Source organism: Perna viridis, chromosome 14 (assembly GCF_037379345.1).
Source record: "Perna viridis isolate PV_CMFRI_1.1 ecotype Kerala chromosome 14, ASM3737934v1, whole genome shotgun sequence".
Classification (NCBI taxonomy): Eukaryota; Metazoa; Mollusca; class Bivalvia; order Mytilida; family Mytilidae; genus Perna; species Perna viridis.
Genome location: NC_142458.1, coordinates 21,703,883 through 21,724,141, shown reverse-complemented (window position 1 = coordinate 21,724,141; position 20,259 = coordinate 21,703,883). Strand labels below are relative to the sequence as shown.

At 32.6% G+C, this 20,259-nt stretch overlaps 1 protein-coding gene across 3 annotated transcripts; it reads left to right on the top strand.

Moving 5' to 3' along the window:
• Window positions 1-8,833: 8,833 nt before the first annotated feature.
• LOC148598629 (heat shock 70 kDa protein 12A-like) lies at window positions 8,834-16,664 on the top strand. 3 transcript variants are annotated; one of them, XM_088561457.1, is made up of 5 exons: window positions 8,834-8,915; window positions 12,220-12,536; window positions 13,170-13,388; window positions 13,499-13,643; window positions 15,361-16,663. In XM_088561457.1, the coding sequence occupies exons 2-5, from the start codon at window positions 12,222-12,224 to the stop codon at window positions 16,404-16,406; spliced, it is 1,725 nt and encodes a 574-aa protein (XP_088417583.1). In that variant the 5' UTR covers window positions 8,834-8,915; window positions 12,220-12,221; the 3' UTR covers window positions 16,407-16,663. The 3 variants fall into 3 exon arrangements, with proteins under 3 accessions (XP_088417583.1, XP_088417584.1, XP_088417582.1); XM_088561458.1 differs by having other exon boundaries at window positions 8,901-9,040; window positions 15,361-16,664; XM_088561456.1 differs by lacking the exon at window positions 8,834-8,915 and adding an exon at window positions 10,934-11,667 and having other exon boundaries at window positions 15,361-16,664.
• Window positions 16,665-20,259: the final 3,595 nt, after the last annotated feature.

Genomic DNA, 20,259 nt, shown 5'->3' with positions numbered 1-20,259 from the left:
TCTAACGTTTTTTACTGTATTACTTTAACTGATTAATTGACTGTGGTATAGCTTTCCTTTTTTGTCTTTCCCGGACATGACATTTTAGTTAATATGATATGTTTCTAAGTAAGCAGAGGACGGTTGTCGTACCGGTTCCTGGAGCATGCTCACAGTATATTTTGGAGTCATGTCCGCTGATTTAAGTTTGATTCTAAAAATGTGTTGTGTTGGTTGTTTCAAGTCATTTGGTGTATAAGTCTACTACCTACGTCTAATATGTATCCTGGATCATATTCTTTTTAATGACCGTTTGAATTATGGTTCCCTCCATTCTTTTTTTTAAAAATATTTGCGCCCATTCTTACATATTTTTCCGTAGTTTCTAGGACATGCGTTTAGCATTACAGGAAATTCGATGTACTATTTCAATGGATAAGCGATTTGTTTCATAGGTTCAGGAGACCTAAATTGAATTGAATTAAATTAAAAAAAAAAACAAAAAAAAAACAAAAAAAAACATGTGAATAAACAAATTTAATACTGTCTTTTCAATAAATTCACAAATATGTATTACACTTCTGTACGCATATTGGATCAATTTGTGGAGAGGTGTATATCAACACTTTTCGTAAATTATTGACTTGTTAATTGTGAAGAGTAACCCAACTCTTCGACATTTTTAAAACAACGGGATATTCTATAAACCATGCAAAAAAAAATTAATACAAGATTGTGCGATTCACGACAGTTGCCATTAAGAACAAAAATATTAACTTATTTCTTTTTATATTAACTGTCATTCTACGAGAAAACCAGGCAATATTGAAAAATAGTAATTTCTGCAGTATTCCCAAACCCCAAAATTGTGATAGTTTTTAAAAGTACATGTGTTGTAAAGGATACAAATTCATGTCCTACTGTCTTCTGTTTATTTGTTATAATTTTAAAAGGGGAATTGAAATGCATAAAAATGGGTGAAAAATATCGAGCCAAAAATGACAAAATGAAATAAAAAAAAAAGTTTATCAGTTATTTCCACAAACTAACAATAAAAATGTGAAAAGTAATGATAACGATACGAAATGAAGTCACATTAGCTATAGTATCAACTTTACCCAGTATAAAAACAGAGAATGAACGCATTGTTTTGTGTGAAATATACTTGTTTTGGTCAACCAACTTTCCATCTCTATATGTGCCAATTGCCATATTTGGGTTTTCGCCGGTTTAGAACTAAATGACTGTTGAAAGAGCCCTAAATTTACGTTGCAATAATTGCGAGCCAATTATTTCCAATCGAAATACTTGTTTGTAACAATCATCTCTGGTCATAAATGTCAGCAAATTATTTTTAAAAAGCTATACCTAGTAATTTATTTATGTTATGCTGAGAAATTACTATTATACTTCACAAAAGATATGAAATAAACCATTTTCCCTATTGGTACCCTTTCCGGTAACCACTCTTCAATTGTGAGGTAAAACAGTTCTCATTACATTAAGAAGTTGTGTTCATTTTTTGGATCTTGTCCCTCTGTTTCGTTTTTTAGAGAGTGGAAAATGTACATGCAGTACAGACACTCTAAAGCACTTCAGAAAATGTAAATCATTCCCAGTCCATGTACATGTAATAATAGCAGAAATCCTATTCCTACATGTACTTTTTACGAAAGAGTCAATATGTTTCCAACAAAGATGTTGTTGGTTTAAAGGTCTTTTACCATCTTTGAATTCTCCACCATCTTACCATCTGTTGCTTGGGGAACGAGAGGTATGATAATGGTATATGATCATATTCTTTAATTGTCAAATCCTAGAAAATGAAAAAGCACATGTACTTGCAACAGACGACACAAAAACTACTCCAAAAACTAACAAAACGGACGACGAAAAAAATGGCGTTTCCGGAAAATAATAAATGTAAGAGAAATCGAATTCAACTTTTGTATATAAAAGATCAACCATAAACATAAAAAAATTGCTTTGGAGGACAATGTACTATAAGATTATTCTGTATCTGCTGCACTGTCAGAAGGGAAAATCGGACAAGGGAAGAACTTGTGCAACCACTGGCATATTGCATGAGTTGATTCTGGTAAGTAAAATTACAAATACTTGTATACTATGAGGCAGATGTAACCTGTAAGTTCATGAAGTAGAGTAAATTTAATTTTTTTTTTAAATGTATGCCTTTTACAGTTTTACTTCATCTACGATTAATTTTTCTTCACAAATTACACAATAAACTATTTGGTAAAACTGTGTTGGTTGAAATTTTATTAGTCCCTAGCTGCAATGTAGCAATTGAAGTTATTAGTTTTTTTTTATATTTACTACAGTTCAAATTACTAAATATAAAACAATGGCTGTAGCTATGATTTTGCAGCTATTCAGAGCACCACACTCAATGGAGCAAGGTAAAGTCAATGACATAATGTCCACTGGACATAGTATTCGGTATCTGATTCTATTGCTATTGAGTACCATTATGGGGACTTCATCCTCTATAAATTACAGTTTGAAAAATGTATGATTTTGAAAGTCTTAGGTACAATGTAGCAAATTGTATTCGACACGGTCATGCCATGGTGCGCTACAAAGCATTATATTAAAGTACACCCCCATTACCGCACAAGAGTGTTAGTACTGAAATGGGTGGCCTGTGTTTTCAAGGCATATTGATATTGATAGCTAGTTTTTCATATTCACCTGTCAGTATATTAATGTCCATTCTATCTAAATTTGTTGATTGTAATTTATTATTCTCCATTTTTCATGCATTTCAGGAAGAGAATGTCTGACTAATCAAGTTTACATGTACTTTGCAACGGTTTGACCTGACAGTAGTGACAGCCTGCAGGTAGGCTGTCAGACTCATTATTCTGTTTCCCTGCCAACCATTCATAATTCAACCTCTCATATGGCACAGGCTAGGCAGAGAATCAGTGCATGACTATCAATTTTATATTATTTTATATTATGGTGTTTCTCAGTTCAGGGATTAAAGCCATGAACTGCCACACTCGTGTAAGCATGAGGAGTTGTTTATTTACATGTACAAATGTAGGTCATGAAAAATATATCACTGGCACATTTGTTCTCAATTGGACTTTCACATAATTTCTTCAGTTGTTTAGTATTTCAGAAAGCTACCCTGTACTAAATTGATGTGATATTAAATGGGCAATATCATATTTCAAGGTATATACCACCTAGATTGGTTCAAGTGGTTCAATTTATATCTTTTTCGGTTCTAATTTTACAATATGGTTATAATTATGATAAGCTACACTTCATTATACTCTTTACTATAAAAATTTCAATATGGATCTACATTGAGTGGTGCAAGAATCCGGCCCAGATTTAAGATTTCACAATCGATATCCCCTTGACTTATTTTATTTTGAGGACATAAACCATACTTTATAGCTTTTTCGGTTCTAATTATACAATATGGTTATAATTATGATAAGCTACATTTCATTATACGTTATACTACAAAAATGTCAATATGGATCTACACTGAGTGGTGCAATAATTCCCATAACAACGGTATGCCTTGGACTTGCCCCAAAATGACAAATGCAAGTATACAGCAAACTGGGCATTATGCTACACCCTTCTCATCCATGCATAGTAAAAACTGAATCTCAGTGTTAACAATACATGTAGCTAGCAGTTTACCAAATTAAAATCCCTTGAATTATTTATAATCCATCCATAAATAAAGAAGACATTTAAATAAGAATTAACCTCCTTATCTAAGACATCATTCAATGTAGTAGAAGTTGTATTTTACTGAATGTTCACTTAATGTACAATTAGGCGTATTAATAGTAAACCTTTATATCAGTATGATGCAGTTAAATGTACAAAACACAGAACAAATGGCCCGTATTGTACTGAAAACCCTGGGCATTTGTGTTCTAGACCGCTTATTAATATCAGATGTATTAAAACAGTATTTTCTATAACAGTATTCATTAAAACTGCGATATGTTTTTTCTCAGTATACAAGTGAAATAATTTGCATAGATTATTATTTTGTCTCAACATGTCAGGTTTTAAAAGAACCATGTGAAATAAAGCTACATGTATGAAATGCACATCTCAAGAGAAATGTATTACTGAAAATGGAAGTTTAGTTGCTCAGAACCTAGCTGTGAAAAGTTATTCAGAAAGTAGTTTCCTCTTGAAAAACACAGTGATGGCCGACAACTTGTTTCACCATGGAGAAACTATAGCTACAAATGTTGCACTGTACATATGTAGTGGTTGGCAAGTGCCATGTGCAGACTCAATAACCTATAACCACTCAAATTTATTGGACAGTCAGTCTAATGAGAGTATTTACAATTCACAGAAAACAAAAACATAACTGGATGGACCCTATCAGACATAGATGTTAAACAGTATGTAACATACATGAACATGTATTTGAGGAAAGAGAAACCTCTGGTAGTAAGCAAATTCCGTGAAATTATTTATTACAAATTATAAATGGCTGTGATTAGTGTGGAAGACATACATATTGCCCAAATGATTAGAATTTTGTGCAGAAAGTGAAGAGTCTATTAGTCTATTGCCCTTTAAATATGATGGAGACTTCCAGTAAAGTCCAAAACAAACAGAGTGGAATTGTCTATGAAAACCAAGAAAAATGAAGAGCTGAGTGAGATTTGTAAACTAGCACTCTACACTGTATATTATGTAACTGAAAATATGTTAACTGTGAATTTGTATGAGTGACTTGAAAGAAATTAAAAATCAAAATGTTAACAGTTTTAAAAAATGATATTTTTGTATTTATCCAAACTTGCAAAACCAGCTTACAAAATGGAAATTTAGAATGTAAATAATACACCCACCACAGGCAGTTTTACAAACAGTGTAGGTCTGTTTTATTATCTCCCCGTGCAGGACCGGGTGTTAAAAGAATAGGCCTACAGTAGCGCTAAGCTTGTCGCAAAAGGCGACTAAATAGTGCACAGAACCCTTGCCAGGGGCTAGGCGCTCTGCCCACGGAGCAACTGGGATGTGTGCCCCATGTGGTGGAATGGGGTACCCCTGGCGTGTTACATGCTGGGGTTGTCAGGCTATAATACGGAAAACCTGAATGCAAACCATAGTGGTGCACCGTGTTGGGAAAGATACCACGTTAAAGAACTCTACTGCAGTATTCTCCCGGAGTATGAACCATAGGGCTCCGCCACAGGAGGCTAAATTCCACGACTCTACCCACCTCTCCCTATTTCCAGTGGTAATCAAAATTTGTCGACCCCATTTTCCTTGTGTCCCATCCCTTTTTTCATTTCACAATTATTTCATGTTTATGTTATCATCCATTTCATGTTCCTCGTGTGAATATAGCTGAAATATTGCTGCTCGGGTGTTCCCCTTGAAATGCATGAGTATACATGTATATTGATCATTATATGTGTCGGTCCATGCGCTACTCCTGAGAAAACTAATAAATGGAATTAATGAGGTTTCCACAACTTCTTCGTCACATTTGAATGTTTCATTTCACCAAGAAGTGAGCTTTTCTCAAAGTATTACTAGTCTATAGTATGGTCTGTAATATATGTAATAGCAGTATGATATACATAAACTAAAAAAACTAGATAATTTTCATATTGAGGGTTTCTCAATCCAAATGTTCTTGTTATGCATTTAGTAGAAATTGGAATTCATCCATGTATATGGGAGTACATGTAACAACCCCTTCCCCTTTTTTTCATTTAATTTAACATTTTAAGTAAGCTAACGTATTTGAATTGTGGTATTGAATAAAAATAAATGAAAAAAAAAACTGTAAATGAGCACAAATATAAAAAAAAACTGCATTCTATATAACATGCTTTTCAAGGGAGATAACTCTTTGTTCAGTGATTTTTATTGTTATTTTTGATATGCAATTTTAAAATTGACGAAAAAGTACTTAATCCTCAGAACCGGAATAAAACCTTGATATAATGTAAAAAGTAAGTCTAAATCTTTAATTAGAAACTATTGAAAATGAAAGCGAGGCGTCCATTCTGTTTTTTGTTTATTTTTGTTTGAAGATTGGCACTATTTGGTAGTTTTTCAATTTGGAAAATTCATCCTACGTCAAGAGTTATTTGCCTTAAAGTGTGACTTAAAATTTGTTATTTTTTTGTTCAGACATAAAGATATTTAACTTTTGATTGCATTGTTTTTCATCAGGAGTATTTCAGTATGATGTTGAAATTAGGTGATTTTTAGGAATTTTGATGAATTTTAGGGGCCAAAAAGGGGGACCTAGAAATGGATCCATTTTAGCCTCTTATTATTGAGAAAAAAATGAAAAATGAAATGTTACCCAAGCCTTGCTTCATTTAGGTACTATTTGGTACTAATTTGGTGCAATTCTGAATACCTTGATGTATTGACTTCTGCCTGGGTCTATCATAGAATGATAGTTCAATAAATCATAGATTTGTACACCTTAATGACCAAAAGATGATTTCGTGGGCGAAGAGTATATGTACACTTTATGCACAGGATATAAGGATATAAGACTCATGTGTTCAAGCTATAAATAAACAAGTAAGCAAGAAAACACGCTACATAAGTAAAACAAAACGTAAACAATAAAATAGTTCAAAGACAATTTCTTGTTTCCCGTATCAACCAGAGGAGCTAGTTAAATTTCAACTAATTCCTAAACAAATGCCGACATGTGTTGTAACATCAGAGTTCACTCGTTTGTTAATATCTCTTTAGCTCTGCTGGTTCCTTATAATATAATGATTTCAAAACAATTACAACATGTCATGTAATCTTGTATGATACTCTCTAATTCTTGTCATAGATTACTCTCTTTCTAATTTAAGAAAATAAATCCATTTTACTTTTAAATAACTTGCCGTCGATTTAATTTCCGCCATTTTAAACTTTTCATTATTGCTGGTTCATACTGGAAAATCGAAATGCCAGCAATAATCGAATATCGTATCACTTATTTGTTTTTAGACATGAGACCGATGGTCAATTATGTATAGACCAGTACTGCTAATTGGTTTCAAAATTGAAATTTAGAAGAGTCCGAGTTGCTCATTTGCTTTTGTTAATTTGTATGTATGACTTTAGTTACTTTATGTTCTTTTTTGTGTAAGTCTGTTTTCCATATCTGGTCTTTGTCCCTGGATTACATTCTTTTGATTACTGCTATAATCTTGGTTCTCTTGTTTACTCTTGCACATCTGTGACAGTAAAAAAACCAACAGCAGTTGAGTAATTACATACGATTGGTTTATATTTTATGCATGCGTAATAATGAAAGATATAACGAGGTCGCATCGTCAAAACCTGACACCGATTCTCATCTTAGTGCTACAAATCATGTTATTTCATCCGAATTATATGCTTCCTCATATCAAGCTCCACCAGGAAGAGGACATTCGTCTCCTTTCTTACTAACTGCTGCAGCTAGACCTTTCGAAATTCTCGGGCTTTATTCAAATCATAGGTCGTTAGATAATCGAATAACGTTGCATAAATACATTCAACTTATCCCCACTTGTATTTTATGAGAGGTCTGGCTGCAGATGAAAAATCTTTATCTACTACTTTTATATTCTTTCCTTACTGTGCGTTGTTCGTCTTGTATCATATTAAAGTATTCCACGTTTATTTACCCCCCCCCCCGCAGTGGGGAAATATTATTTAAAACAGTACGAAAAATGGTGTTTCGTCTCTTTGTACGTTTCCAGACGGATTTGAAAGGATTACTTTTTTTCTGAAAATACTTTTGAAAACTTTGCCTAGTTCTTAAGCACTATAAAATGCAGTTCAAAATGTGGTTTCAAGATAGGCCAATCTAAACATTTTTCCAATTCCCTTTTGGTATCACAATTTGGTTGGGTGTATCACTTTACGATCAATAAGTGCTCTAACTTTGATTTATGACTGTCTTTAATAGTTATAATGTTTAAATGCATTTCTGCAAATTGATGAAATAATAATATTAACTTTAAGTTATTTTTGTAAAAGCTAAACTCAAAATATATATCCAATACAATGGTATCGTAATTATCATTGTAAATTTGCTGCTGTTTTCATTTTAGCGCGTTTTTTGTTAATCCATTTCCTGTCTGTAAGAAATCTATGAACGTTAGTTAATTTAACCTGAGACAAAACCGTGTAACTGTAGTTCAGATCTTCGGGGCGTTAATTAAAGAAATTTCATACTGATATACTGATTCGTTACATGTTGTAATGAACTGTTGTCTCATAATGTTACAAAATAAAATAAATTAAAATAACTAAGGTCAGGTAAGACCGGCAGGTAAACACACATATTCCTTATTCAGTTCATTTACAGTCTCATAAAATGTTCCATCATTTTCATTACAATATAGTATTTTTCAAATGTATGTCCGATCAATCGATCGAGTGAAGCAGATATTTTTGCGATACTCACATACTATATAATTCCGAAATTTAGACTGATTTTTCCTCTTGAAACTGCACCTTTCAGCCAAAATGAAAAAGAAATATGGCCATATTTCTTATAATGCAATGGTGTTTATTTATTCTTTCAATCAAGTTTTATACTCATGTATCGATTAAATTACTTTTGATAATGACATGTCAGGTTGGATATCTTAGGTTGTATTATCCCGATTAAAAATGTATCAATTTAAAAGTAAAACATCCCATGCAAATATTCGAAATATTCATTGTTTTGAAAAGCTTTGATAGCATGCAGCATGCAATGTCATTATATATTTTTATTAATATTTATTAATACTACTGTTTAGTGTATGCTTGTAAAATGATGAGACATGCAAACAATCAAAAGTATTTTAAATACCTTTGAACTCAATCTGTCGGTCTACTAAAATCTATATCCTGGTTGAGATCTGCTTTTAAGACGCTGTGTTTATAATGGTTACTGTTTTTATTTGGTAAGGATTCGTTTTAGCAACCGTTTGTTTGTAACTTCAAGTTTAGGAACGACAGCTGTAAACTTTACCTTTTTATAAATACATGTATATATGATGTAATTGGAAAACAACTTTCGTTTTAAAAGGTAATTTATATTTGTACTTTTTTCAGTCAGAACATAAAATCAATATTACTATGAATAAGGGTTCTGCAATTAAATTTCGTATCAGCAGTCGAAACATTTTACAAGAAAGCTAATTCAGGTTTGCTAATACTGAAAGAGAGCAACCAGTTGTTTTTTATAGGGGAAAAGTGGGGGCTAGGATTAAATTTGAAAAAAAGACAGGATGGTAGCAAATGATGAAAAAAATGTAGGATAACAATTCGGGTAAATAAAGGAAGGATGCATCTGTTGAAAAAAATCGTGGTATATATAAGTAAAAAATCCAAATTTATCCAGGACAAAAAATCAAGTGTTTGCCCCTAACTTATATCGATCTATAAGAGTTTTTGCTTTGCCTTTTGGTGACGTCAATCAGAGTCAAATGTAGACACTTGTTTTTAAGACAATATAAAGTGTAATATCTTTTGGGTCTGGAAGAGATGTTAAACAAATTGATTTTAGTCACTATCACGTTATAATGAATGCTGACATACAAGCATCTAAGTGACTTGATGCAAAAGTGGAATATATTAAAGGAGGATTTCTACATTTCTACAAAAACAGTGGCATCCTCCAACAGTTTTGCCTTTTTGTAAACAAAGAATGTAAATATTGATTGAACGTTTCAAAAGAGTACTTGTATGAATATATCTATCATTAAGTGAAAAAAAAAAACGTGCAATTGTGCCTTCAAATGCAATTCACGAATCCTGAAAATATTATATTCAGATTGAACAAAATTCCATGTGACAGTAATGTAAACCAATAATGGTTCAAATAAACTGATAATAACTTTTTTCCAATGCCTCACCTTAACATTATATGAGAGGCCGTCCATATGAAAATCGGGCAGATCCTATGATAAGAGAGGCATATGGTAAATTACATTTTACTGATTTTTTTTCCCAGTCTAGTATGAAGTTTGTTTTAAATTGACAATGGATAGTTCAGAAGTTGACTTTAACAAGCCCTTGGAAAGAAACCAAAATCTTTGCTCACATTTAAGATATATCCCCCTTTCTTAATGGATTTCAATGCTTTCTATGTAATTTATTTCTCTTCAATCGTTGAATCCAACTTTCAACTTCACAAAAGAGCAATCCAGGAAACCAAGACTCCAGCGGATACCAAACGAATGTAATCAAGGGACAAAGACCAGACACGGAAAACAGATAAACAAAACAAAGAACATAAAATAACTAAAATAATTCATGCAAAGTAACAAAAACAAACAAACAAAAAAACAAACAAACAAAAAACAAACAAAAAAAAAAACAAAAAAAAAAACAGACGAGCAACTCGGACTAAACTAAAAACTTCGATGCGTTTGTGAAATAAAATGGATAATGTTTTTTGGAAAAATAAAATGTCATATATGTGCCACCGACTGGCTGGTGTTTCGGTTTACTCCTTCTTAAACACTTCACAACTTAACTTTCTATTTGAATATTAAGTATCTTAATATTTACATTTGTGAATAGCCGTGCTACGCAGGTTTTTCAGCGTGCACAACGTGATTAAGGTAATTTACAGATAGACCGAATAATATAACAACCATTTTTTAAATTTAAAAGAAAAATAGAAATACCATTTTTGTATAAAATCAGGGTAACAACAAAATTATCGAACGCTTATTCGTTTCACAATCAAGCCAAGTCCACAATCAATCGTAAAAAAAAAACATTTGCATGATATTTTCATAATCGGTAAATCAGGGGTCACATCAGCAAATTAGAATGTGGGATTTTCTGTAAAAACAATACAAATAGATATAAACTCTCCCTTTCTGATATATTTTTTGAAATTTCTGAAACTAAGTTTTTCATAACATATTTAAAAGACATTTATTTGGGAATAATTGGTTATTTCTTATCATCAGGAAACAGTTAGGTAAGCCTTAAAAAAATGCAATGTATATTTAGTTAAACATACCACTTTGTTTTGTCTAAAATTTTCAATTCAGCGATTGAAATCCCAGTTTTACCTGATTTTTCACGAAAGTTTAAAAAGTAAAAGTGTTTTTGCTTGAATAAAACTGCTGCCTTAGTCTAATAATACACTTGTTTTCAGTCGAATGAATCATCATCTGAATTCAACACATTTCCATCAATAATTTCAAACATACTGCATGAAGCGTATCTGTTTCATGTTTTAAAGTACAATATCAACATGTTACAGGGTATCAAATATTATTATATAGTAGTATTTTCCTATTCAAATCAATAGAAAACAAAGCATGCAATATATCCCGGTATCTGCACGCAAACTTTCTTTCGTATCCGCAAAAATTCGGAGACGTTCCGAATACGTTTTTAAATTTATTGCACTGTTGTCGCTTGCTAAAAAAATGGCTGAACGGAATATTGACAGGTTGTTACAAAATGTGGAATTTGAAAAAATACCACAAGAGGTGGCAAATGATGCTGTATTAAATGTTGACAGACAAGGAGTCAAAGACAAGCTGAAAAAGAAATCTACTTTAAATTGTACAAATCGTGACTTAAAACTGCTGTACAAGTATCTCGTTCAGAAAAATGAACACCGGAGCTTCGAAACTATGCCAACAAGTGAACTTGACGCATATTTATCAGAATTTTATGTGACAAAAGGTAATGGACAAGAATATGACCCTGGCACGTTTGACTCAATTTGTGCAAGCATTGACAGACATTTACGTGAGCATGACCATTTATAAATTCATATTGCATTAGTTCATATATTTATTATGCATCATATCTGAACTAGTGCAATAAAACACATACAACGTTGTAAAATGTATATCCAACAAATTAGTATAATGTTAACTAAAATATTTATTCCTATATAATAAAAGGGTTATTGCATGAATACTGGTGAATATTGTCCCTCGCAGAATATTATATTGCACTCGCAAGCTCGAGCAATATAATATTCTGCTCTGGACAATATTCATTTGTCGTTATGTATGTGGAAAATACGACAAACGGTCCTGGCAATGTAAACCAAATATTAAAAGATCTTCTGGAAATAAATACAATCATCTATCCTTACGCTTTTTGAGTATAGATACAACCGATTATGTACGGTATATTTTGAATGTGATGTAAGGTATTTTTCAATGTATTTGTTTTATATTTGAATACACCGACATGCAATTATATTGTCATGTTCTATTCCACTAGAAATGTCTTCGCTTTCTGACGATTATTTGTTTGTCTTGGCGATTGATTTTGGAACAACTTACTCTGGGTATGCTTATTCCAGTCGGGCTGATTTTAAAAATGACCCATTGAAGATATCAGCAAACCAGGCATGGAATGCTGGAACTCAGCGCCACATTTCATTGAAGACACCGACATGTTTGCTGCTCAAACAAAATAAAGAGTTCGAATCGTTTGGTTATGAAGCTGAAAACAAGTACAATAATATTGTACTAAAGAAAAGGCAAAATGAATTCTATTATTTCCAGAAATTCAAAATGCATCTATATAAATCAGAGGTAAAAAATTCTTAAAAATACTAGGTACATTTCATTATTGTATTAATCACTTTATCTTATCTAACTCTATGAATGTAGATGTAACTCATCAATAGGTTAAAACATAAACACAATGTTTATTTTTTAATTTGTATGTGGTTTTCAAGCTTATTACTCAGGTCAAAACTATAATAAACCAGCTGTTCATGTGAACAATATTAAGGTAAATTTCTTTACGAGAATACGTTGAAATCATTACTGACTGTCAGGAATAAATGATAAATAGAATTCACAATATATTGTATGATAAAAGAGTTATCAGGGAATAATGATTATATCGGAAATCAAAATAATGTAATCTAGGGACAAAAACTAGACATGGAAAACAGAAATCACAACGAAGAACATACAAGAAAACTAAAAAAAATGCAATTTAACAGAAGCGATGAGAAATACTCAACTTGTCTTAGCACGAACAAGAGGCAGCCTCTTTCTAGTCAATTTCTTTCGTATAAGAGAATGACGAAGCGACTGCAAAAATTATTTGAATAAAAGTTCAGCTGTAACATCGATTTGTTTACATGTGTTCCAGACACTTGGTATGAATTATTCTATTTTTTTAGGTCTGTATTATTCTTTTTATCACTTTTGTAGAATGTAAAAAGTGACATGGTAATAGAAGATGTCACAGGGAAACCATTGAAAGCAATGATTGTATTCTCAGAGTCAATTAAAGCGCTGACAAAACATTTCTTTCGTATAGTAAATGGCACTGGAGTGAATGTTAAAGACACAGACATAAGATATGTGTTAACTGTTCCTGCAATTTGGTCTGATGCTGCTAAGCAATTTATGAGGAAAAGTGCAAATATGGTAAGTGCCATAGATATTTACAGACTATATTGTACTGACAACGCTCAAGATAATGAAATAAAGAAATATATTTTGCTTCAATTTACAAACTAAAGATATATCTATTTAAGGCTGGTATTGAAGATACTCAACTTGTCTTAGCACTTGAACCAGAAGCCGCCTCTGTCTATAGTCAATTTCTTCCTATGAAGGGGATTTCTACAGGCTTTAATATGTCTGAGGCGGGATTACAATACGTGGTCGTCGATAATGGAGGTAGTATCGATATTGTTAAGCGTATTACAAATAAAGGGCAAAAATAAAACCAAACGCCCCAAAATAAAAAAAAAAAATATATGTCAAAATCCTTCTCCAAACCAAAACAAATACATATACCTATATACAAGTTTTTTTTATATGTTTAAAGTCTTTTTAGCGTAATGGTATCGAGAAGAACGTATAATTGTATGTGACATGCACGTCGCATACATGTTATAAATAGTTTATGTGGTCACGTTTGGTACACGTATAATGTACGTGTCTAAGGACATAAAGTAAAGACAAAATAACAACATAAAGACGTCTCTAAATACAACGATGTTATGTTTTAATTATAGGAAAAAGAATAATAAATAATAATAAAAACAGTCAACGTGTGTACCTCAATAGACAGTCTGTGCGTTCCATACACACATATCATGAACATCACGAGCGATTTAAAAGTCGTTTTCTAAAATATCGTGTTCCTTAACAAACAACTTAAACTGAAAGCCATCCATCGCCCGCCGCTATACGTCACTTAAGAAAAATGATGTCTCAATAGATGGTCTTCTTCCTTTTATACATAAGCCTCTTGGACTTCATTACATTCGAACCAAACTCTATTCTATACCGCTCACTCTACTACACTCCCTTTACAAAACAAGTCTTGATACTCTTGTTTCTGAACCTACCTCATCATTATACAGACTTGTTGCCATCTACCGTTTATCAACAAAGGTATAGATGCATTTAGTTTGACAAACATTCTCCATCACAAAAATGTAACCAACAAACTTCTACCATATTTCAAGGACAAATCAATTCCGATTACTTCATATTTCAGAATTGTTAACTTTCCTTTCATCTGTGGCAAAATACCGTCAGCACCTGCATATCACAACTCATACGTTATGTCAGAGCTTGCCGAAAGTACCCAGACTTTTTGTATCCCACTAGAACTCTAACAAATAGGCTTCTGAAACGGGGTTATCTTGCTACAAGATTGAAGTCATCACTACAGAAGTTTTATGGTCGTCATCATCAACTCGTGGATTGTTATGGTGTACCCATCTGCACCATAAAAAACTGATTTATTCAACGGGTCATAGTTTTCCTTTCCTCTTTCGTCTAACCCGGACTTGACTTTTTATGAGCAACTCGGTGGACGAAAAAGCAGACGACGCTACACCTGGTCAATGCCTCCAGTTTTATAATGGAGTCTGAGTTGCTCATTTGCCTTTGTTACTTTGTATGTATCATTTTAGTTACTAAATGTTCTTTGTCGTGTACGTCTATTTTCCATGTTTGATCTTTGTCCCTGTAATACTTTCTTTTTTGTTACCGCTACAACCTTGGTTCCCTTGATTACTCTTTAAAAGTAATATAAACCTGAAATAAGCCAGAAAGTTATAATTTAAACAGTGTGTGTGGTGTGTGTATGTGTGTTTGCGCGTGTGCGAATTTCAACTTAACATCCATCGCTTCCAATGCGTAACCATGTACAGCAAGACGACATTGCGATGATTAAACTAATCGGACATTATGCAGTCGAAATATTATGTAATTCATCGTGTTTTCTCAGCATATTTTAATTCTGAAATGTACAGTAGTTTTATCATTGCAAAGTTCTGTAGGTCCATTGTAATTCCTTCAATTGTCGTCGACGCAGACACTAATTATTAATATATCTGGGAAAAATGTGTTTAACGGGATCTTATTATACATTTTTCAGGAGGGACATGTGATATTACTATACATGAAAAACTCAGAGATGGTTCATTGAAGGAGTTATCCTGTGCTTCCGGGACAGACTGTGGTGGAACATCCGTTGATCAGGCCTTCTATCAGATTTTTGTTAAGTTGATCGGAGCACCGCTACTGACGACCATGAAAGTCGAGGAACCATCCGTTTATCTTGATTTATTTCGAGAATTCGAAGCGGTTAAAAGAACAATCGATTCCAATAACGACGATGTCATACCGATGACCATACCTAGAGCTGCGCTTGACGAAATGTGCAATGATCATCTGTACGAGGATTTCACACATGTTATACAAAATTCAACCTTAAAAGATAAACTGAAAGTACGATTAGACAAAATACTAATTGATGCTGAAATGTTGAAAAAATTGTTGAACGATGTATCGCAAAAAATTGTCGAACAAGTAAAAATTGCTTTGAAGGAAAAGAACATTAAAATAATTGTACTTGTTGGAGGATTTTCAGAGTGCAAAATAATTCAAGATGATATACGAAAAAACTTTCCACAATGTACAGTAATTGTTCCTATAGAACCCGGACTCTCTGTTTTGAAAGGTGCTGTTCTCTTTGGACATCGTCCTGACTTTATTATCTCTCGTATTGCACGGTACACGTATGGAATTGGCACTGACATGGCATTTGACAGAAGAAAACACGACCCTGAAAGACTTATATCATATTATGGAAAAGAGTATTGCGAAGGATGCTTTGACATATATGTTAAAAAAGGTGCAGAGGTTAAGTTAGGAACAACCATTATAAAATATTCTGCAACTGCAGAAGAATACCAGTCAGCTGTTGGTATTCCTGTCTATCGATCAACATCTGAATGTCCCGTGTACATTAATGATCCTGGGTGTCATTTGATAGGACAACTCAAGATATCAATATCAAATCCTACAAAAGAAGCAAGAAAATTCCGTGAAAGTTTCATTTTTGGATACACAGAATTAAAAATAACCGTGGCTGATGTTGAGTCAGGGGAAGACTGCGAAACGGTCTATGAATTTATATGACATTGGTCTGCAAGCTCTCTTAATAACAATTGAAGAATGTCTTTCAAAATTTTATAAATAAGTAATATTATTGAAATTAAAAAAAAAAACTTTGCCTAGTTCATTGAACAATTCCATTCTTTGCATGTTTTTATCATTTTACTTCGGGGTATCTGTAGCATTTTAATTGGGTATCAGACGCCAGCCACTGTTCGGTCACATGCCTGTCAGGTCAGGTGTATGCGAATTATTGTCATTTATCCCACAATTATATATAGGTTTTTTTCTATTTATGCAAGTTAAACATCGTCAAATACAAACTTTTTGTAACAGTTTTTTTTTCTTTAAATTTTAATATAATTCTGATTATTCAATGAGAATGCGTCCTTATGGGGAATATTGTTTTGAATTGTATCTATGATGTTACCTAAAGTGAACAACAAAAATCAGTCAAAATGAGAAAACTCAGAAACATGCTCAAAATACCCCGACTTGACGATACAATTTCATTCAAGAATAATTTCCCAATTTGAATAAAATTATAATCAGGAATTTTTCAATCGATTACGAGGTTTTTAACAGAATAATCTGCCCATGGAATGTTTATTTTCAGTGCATTTCTATGAAATCAATACTTAATTTACCAAAATAATTTGGAAAATCTTGTTATCACCCCTTTGATTCTAACGATGCAAATAGTCAAAACAAATGTTCATAATAATGGGTTTGTCATACTATGATTAACTCAATGTTCGTCTTTTGCAAAGACTCTCAATTGACTCTCCCAATTTAAGACGATATATAGAGAAAAAAAAAACTGCATTTCGAAAGAAATAATTATCCACATACGCGAGGGAAATATGATGGCACCACAAGTGCAACAAAAAACATAAAATAATCAAAATAATACATTCAAAGTAACACAAGTAAAATGAGAAGTCGTACTTCACTTAAAAACGGGAGCATGGATCAGGTGCATTGTTAGGGTAAGCGTCCTCTGCTTTTCTAGAAACACCAACATGAGTTGCTCATAAAAAGTCAAGTCCGGGTAGACGAAAGAGTAAAGGAAAACCATGACGCGTTGAACAAGGAATTACCGTTGCTTACATGACCACATCTTAACCTGGACACAACATAAATGATGGCTTCATTCAAAAAATTCTTTGCGGGTATTAAATATAGCACCTTATCCATATTATACTTATATCAGAGGTGTATGCCTATAGCAGTTACAATATTTATATTCCATTCCAATTATATGATGAATCATCATTAAGGTATATTAAGATATATATGAATGTTTTAACCGCAATACTCTTTCATTTTTATATTGTTCGTCTTCCTAGTTTAGGCCAGGATGAAAACGGACGACATTCGTTCCACAATATGTATTTCCAATAAAGTCAAAAACATTTTATGTATTAATAGAAAACGGAACAGATATGGTGAAAAGTTACAAATTTACCATCTTATCGCCCCTATAAACACATTAAAAATCAGAGATTACCAAATTGTCTACAATAAGTGTTAACACACCTGCAAGAATGATATCTATTTGCAAAGATATTAAAGCGTTGATGACGAAGTTTTTTTATGATATTGGAGACTATTAGGAAAAAAGTCATGCAATATTATATCATACGTACGGAAGCCCAATAGTGCCAGGTATTCACTTATTTCTAACGACTTAGTATCTCGTTATAACGACTTGGCAAACTCGTTTAAACGACTTAGCATCTCGTTTTAACGACATAGTTAACAACACCAGTTATGTCGTTATAACGAGATATTAAGTCGTTTAAACGAGTAAGCTATGTCGTTTAAACGAGAAAGCTATGTCGTTTAAACGAGAAAGCTATGTCGTTATAACGAGATACTCAGTCGTTTAAACAAGCGAGATGCCAAGGCGTTTAAACTAGTTAGCCAAGTTGATAAAACGAGATATTAAGTTGTTTACATGAGATGCTAAATCGTTTAAACTAGTTGGCTATGTCATTATAACGAGATACTTAGTCGTTTAAATGAGATGCTAAGTCGTTTACACAAGTGATCTATGTTATTTAAACGAGATACTAAGTCGTTTAAACGAGTTAGAAAAAGGCCAATGTGGCAATTTCCATAGCCTTAAACATTTGTTGACGGACAGACCAACAGGTGAATAAGATGAAATATTTAAGGCAACCGTATAATATTACAGGTTACTTTCATTTTACTCTTTATTTCGTATGCTATTTTGTTTTGCCGTTTTGTTAGTTGTTACATTGATGTTCACAATTGACAGTAATTGAACTATACACATTTACCATTAAAAAACTATGGAGTCTGCTAAGCAAAAATAGCATGGCTAAACGGGAATCAAATACCATGCAATTGAACAATGAAAAGATGGATTTATATATGCAACTCTTAAATACATGTAAACAACTCTAATATGATAGTGCAGATAGTTATGCAACTAAAACATGTTCAATTTCTTTAATATCGAATTTCTTAAAAATTATTCTGCGTCCCTTTCCTAGTTCTAAAATAATTTCACAACTACAAAAGACTATCAAGAATTTAAGAAAATCACATTGGTTAAATTGTTATGAACCAATTTCTTCTAAGAATTGCTAAAACAGGAAATGCAATTGTCTTACGAGAAACCGTCATGCATGGTTTCACACACGTAACATATTCAAATTATGATACCATGCATAAGTCCCTTGTGACGTTCTGCCAGGACAATCTATGCTTTCCTAATTCTTGGTAATACAAACAAAACTACATGTGTAATATAGATAATGACACGATCATTGTAAATTCCCGCGTATCAATCTGTCCTCTGAAATTAACCTTTTCGAGAACAAAGCACTAACGTCTGAAACAGACAACAGACTGGATGTAGAAATAATTGTATGGTCCTGTATACTTTCACATAACTGTAGATTTGTAGACTTTGAAAAAATAAAAAAATACACTACAGAAGACATAATGATTCGAACCATATGTGCAAGACAATAAAAAAATACTGATGATTCCCTAACAGGACAATTCATATCCATAAAACCCAGGTACATTGTCTGAACAAGGAATAGAAACAGATACAATAAAAACAAACAAAAATATATATTCATATATAAACTGAAAATTAGGAAACCATGAGATCGCAAAAAAATAAATCTAAAGCTCTTGCAAAATGAACTCCCACAAAAAAGGGAGAGTGACATCAAGGGTAATCGTGTCCTTCTCAACAAGCGGCACCAGTCACCGTGAGGAGACTTTGATATAAACTATAGTGGAAGTAATGCAGCTCTCTGACATATCATGTAAAGGCGGTTTCACAAAGATTTTACACCAATATCACAAGAGAAAATCCTTTTATCGCTATTTTGTTTAAATCCCTTTGATCTTACTTTACGATAATTTTCAATCTCACGTCAGTCGAGTGAGAATGAAAGTTATCGCTAGTTTCTATGTCCTCGCGTGACATACAAGCAACAGCGTAGAAATATTTGACGACCCAAATAACCGTCTATTTGTTTACTGCGTATGAAATAATGGCCAATTTGTGGCAATATTTTCTAGTCTACAATAGAAAATGATTAAATACAATAATTTACCCGATTAGCATGAATAAATCCCAAAATTATTTAACAGATTTTAAATGCAATCGTTAAAGTTAACCGATTTTTTTTTCTCAAAAAAATGTGTATCACAGCTGCACGACATACGTGACGTCATGTAGTACGTCGCTGGAAAAAAAATCCCGAAAGAAAATTTTGTAGTGCTTATAAAACCTACATATTTAGGTCAAGAAAACTGAAAATAAAAGAAAACTAATGCCTTAAAATTCAGCAAAACATCGATAAACAGATTATGAAATATTTTTTTC

Coding starts and splice junctions, on each gene's coding strand:
- LOC148598629 (XM_088561456.1), top strand. CDS start 11,295: ATGCAATATATCCCGGTATCTGCACGCAAACTTTCTTTCGTATCCGCA. Junction 13,389..13,498: donor TGAGGAAAAGTGCAAATATG/GTAAGTGCCATA, acceptor TATCTATTTAAG/GCTGGTATTGAAGATACTCA. Junction 13,644..15,360: donor CGTGGTCGTCGATAATGGAG/GTAGTATCGATA, acceptor TACATTTTTCAG/GAGGGACATGTGATATTACT.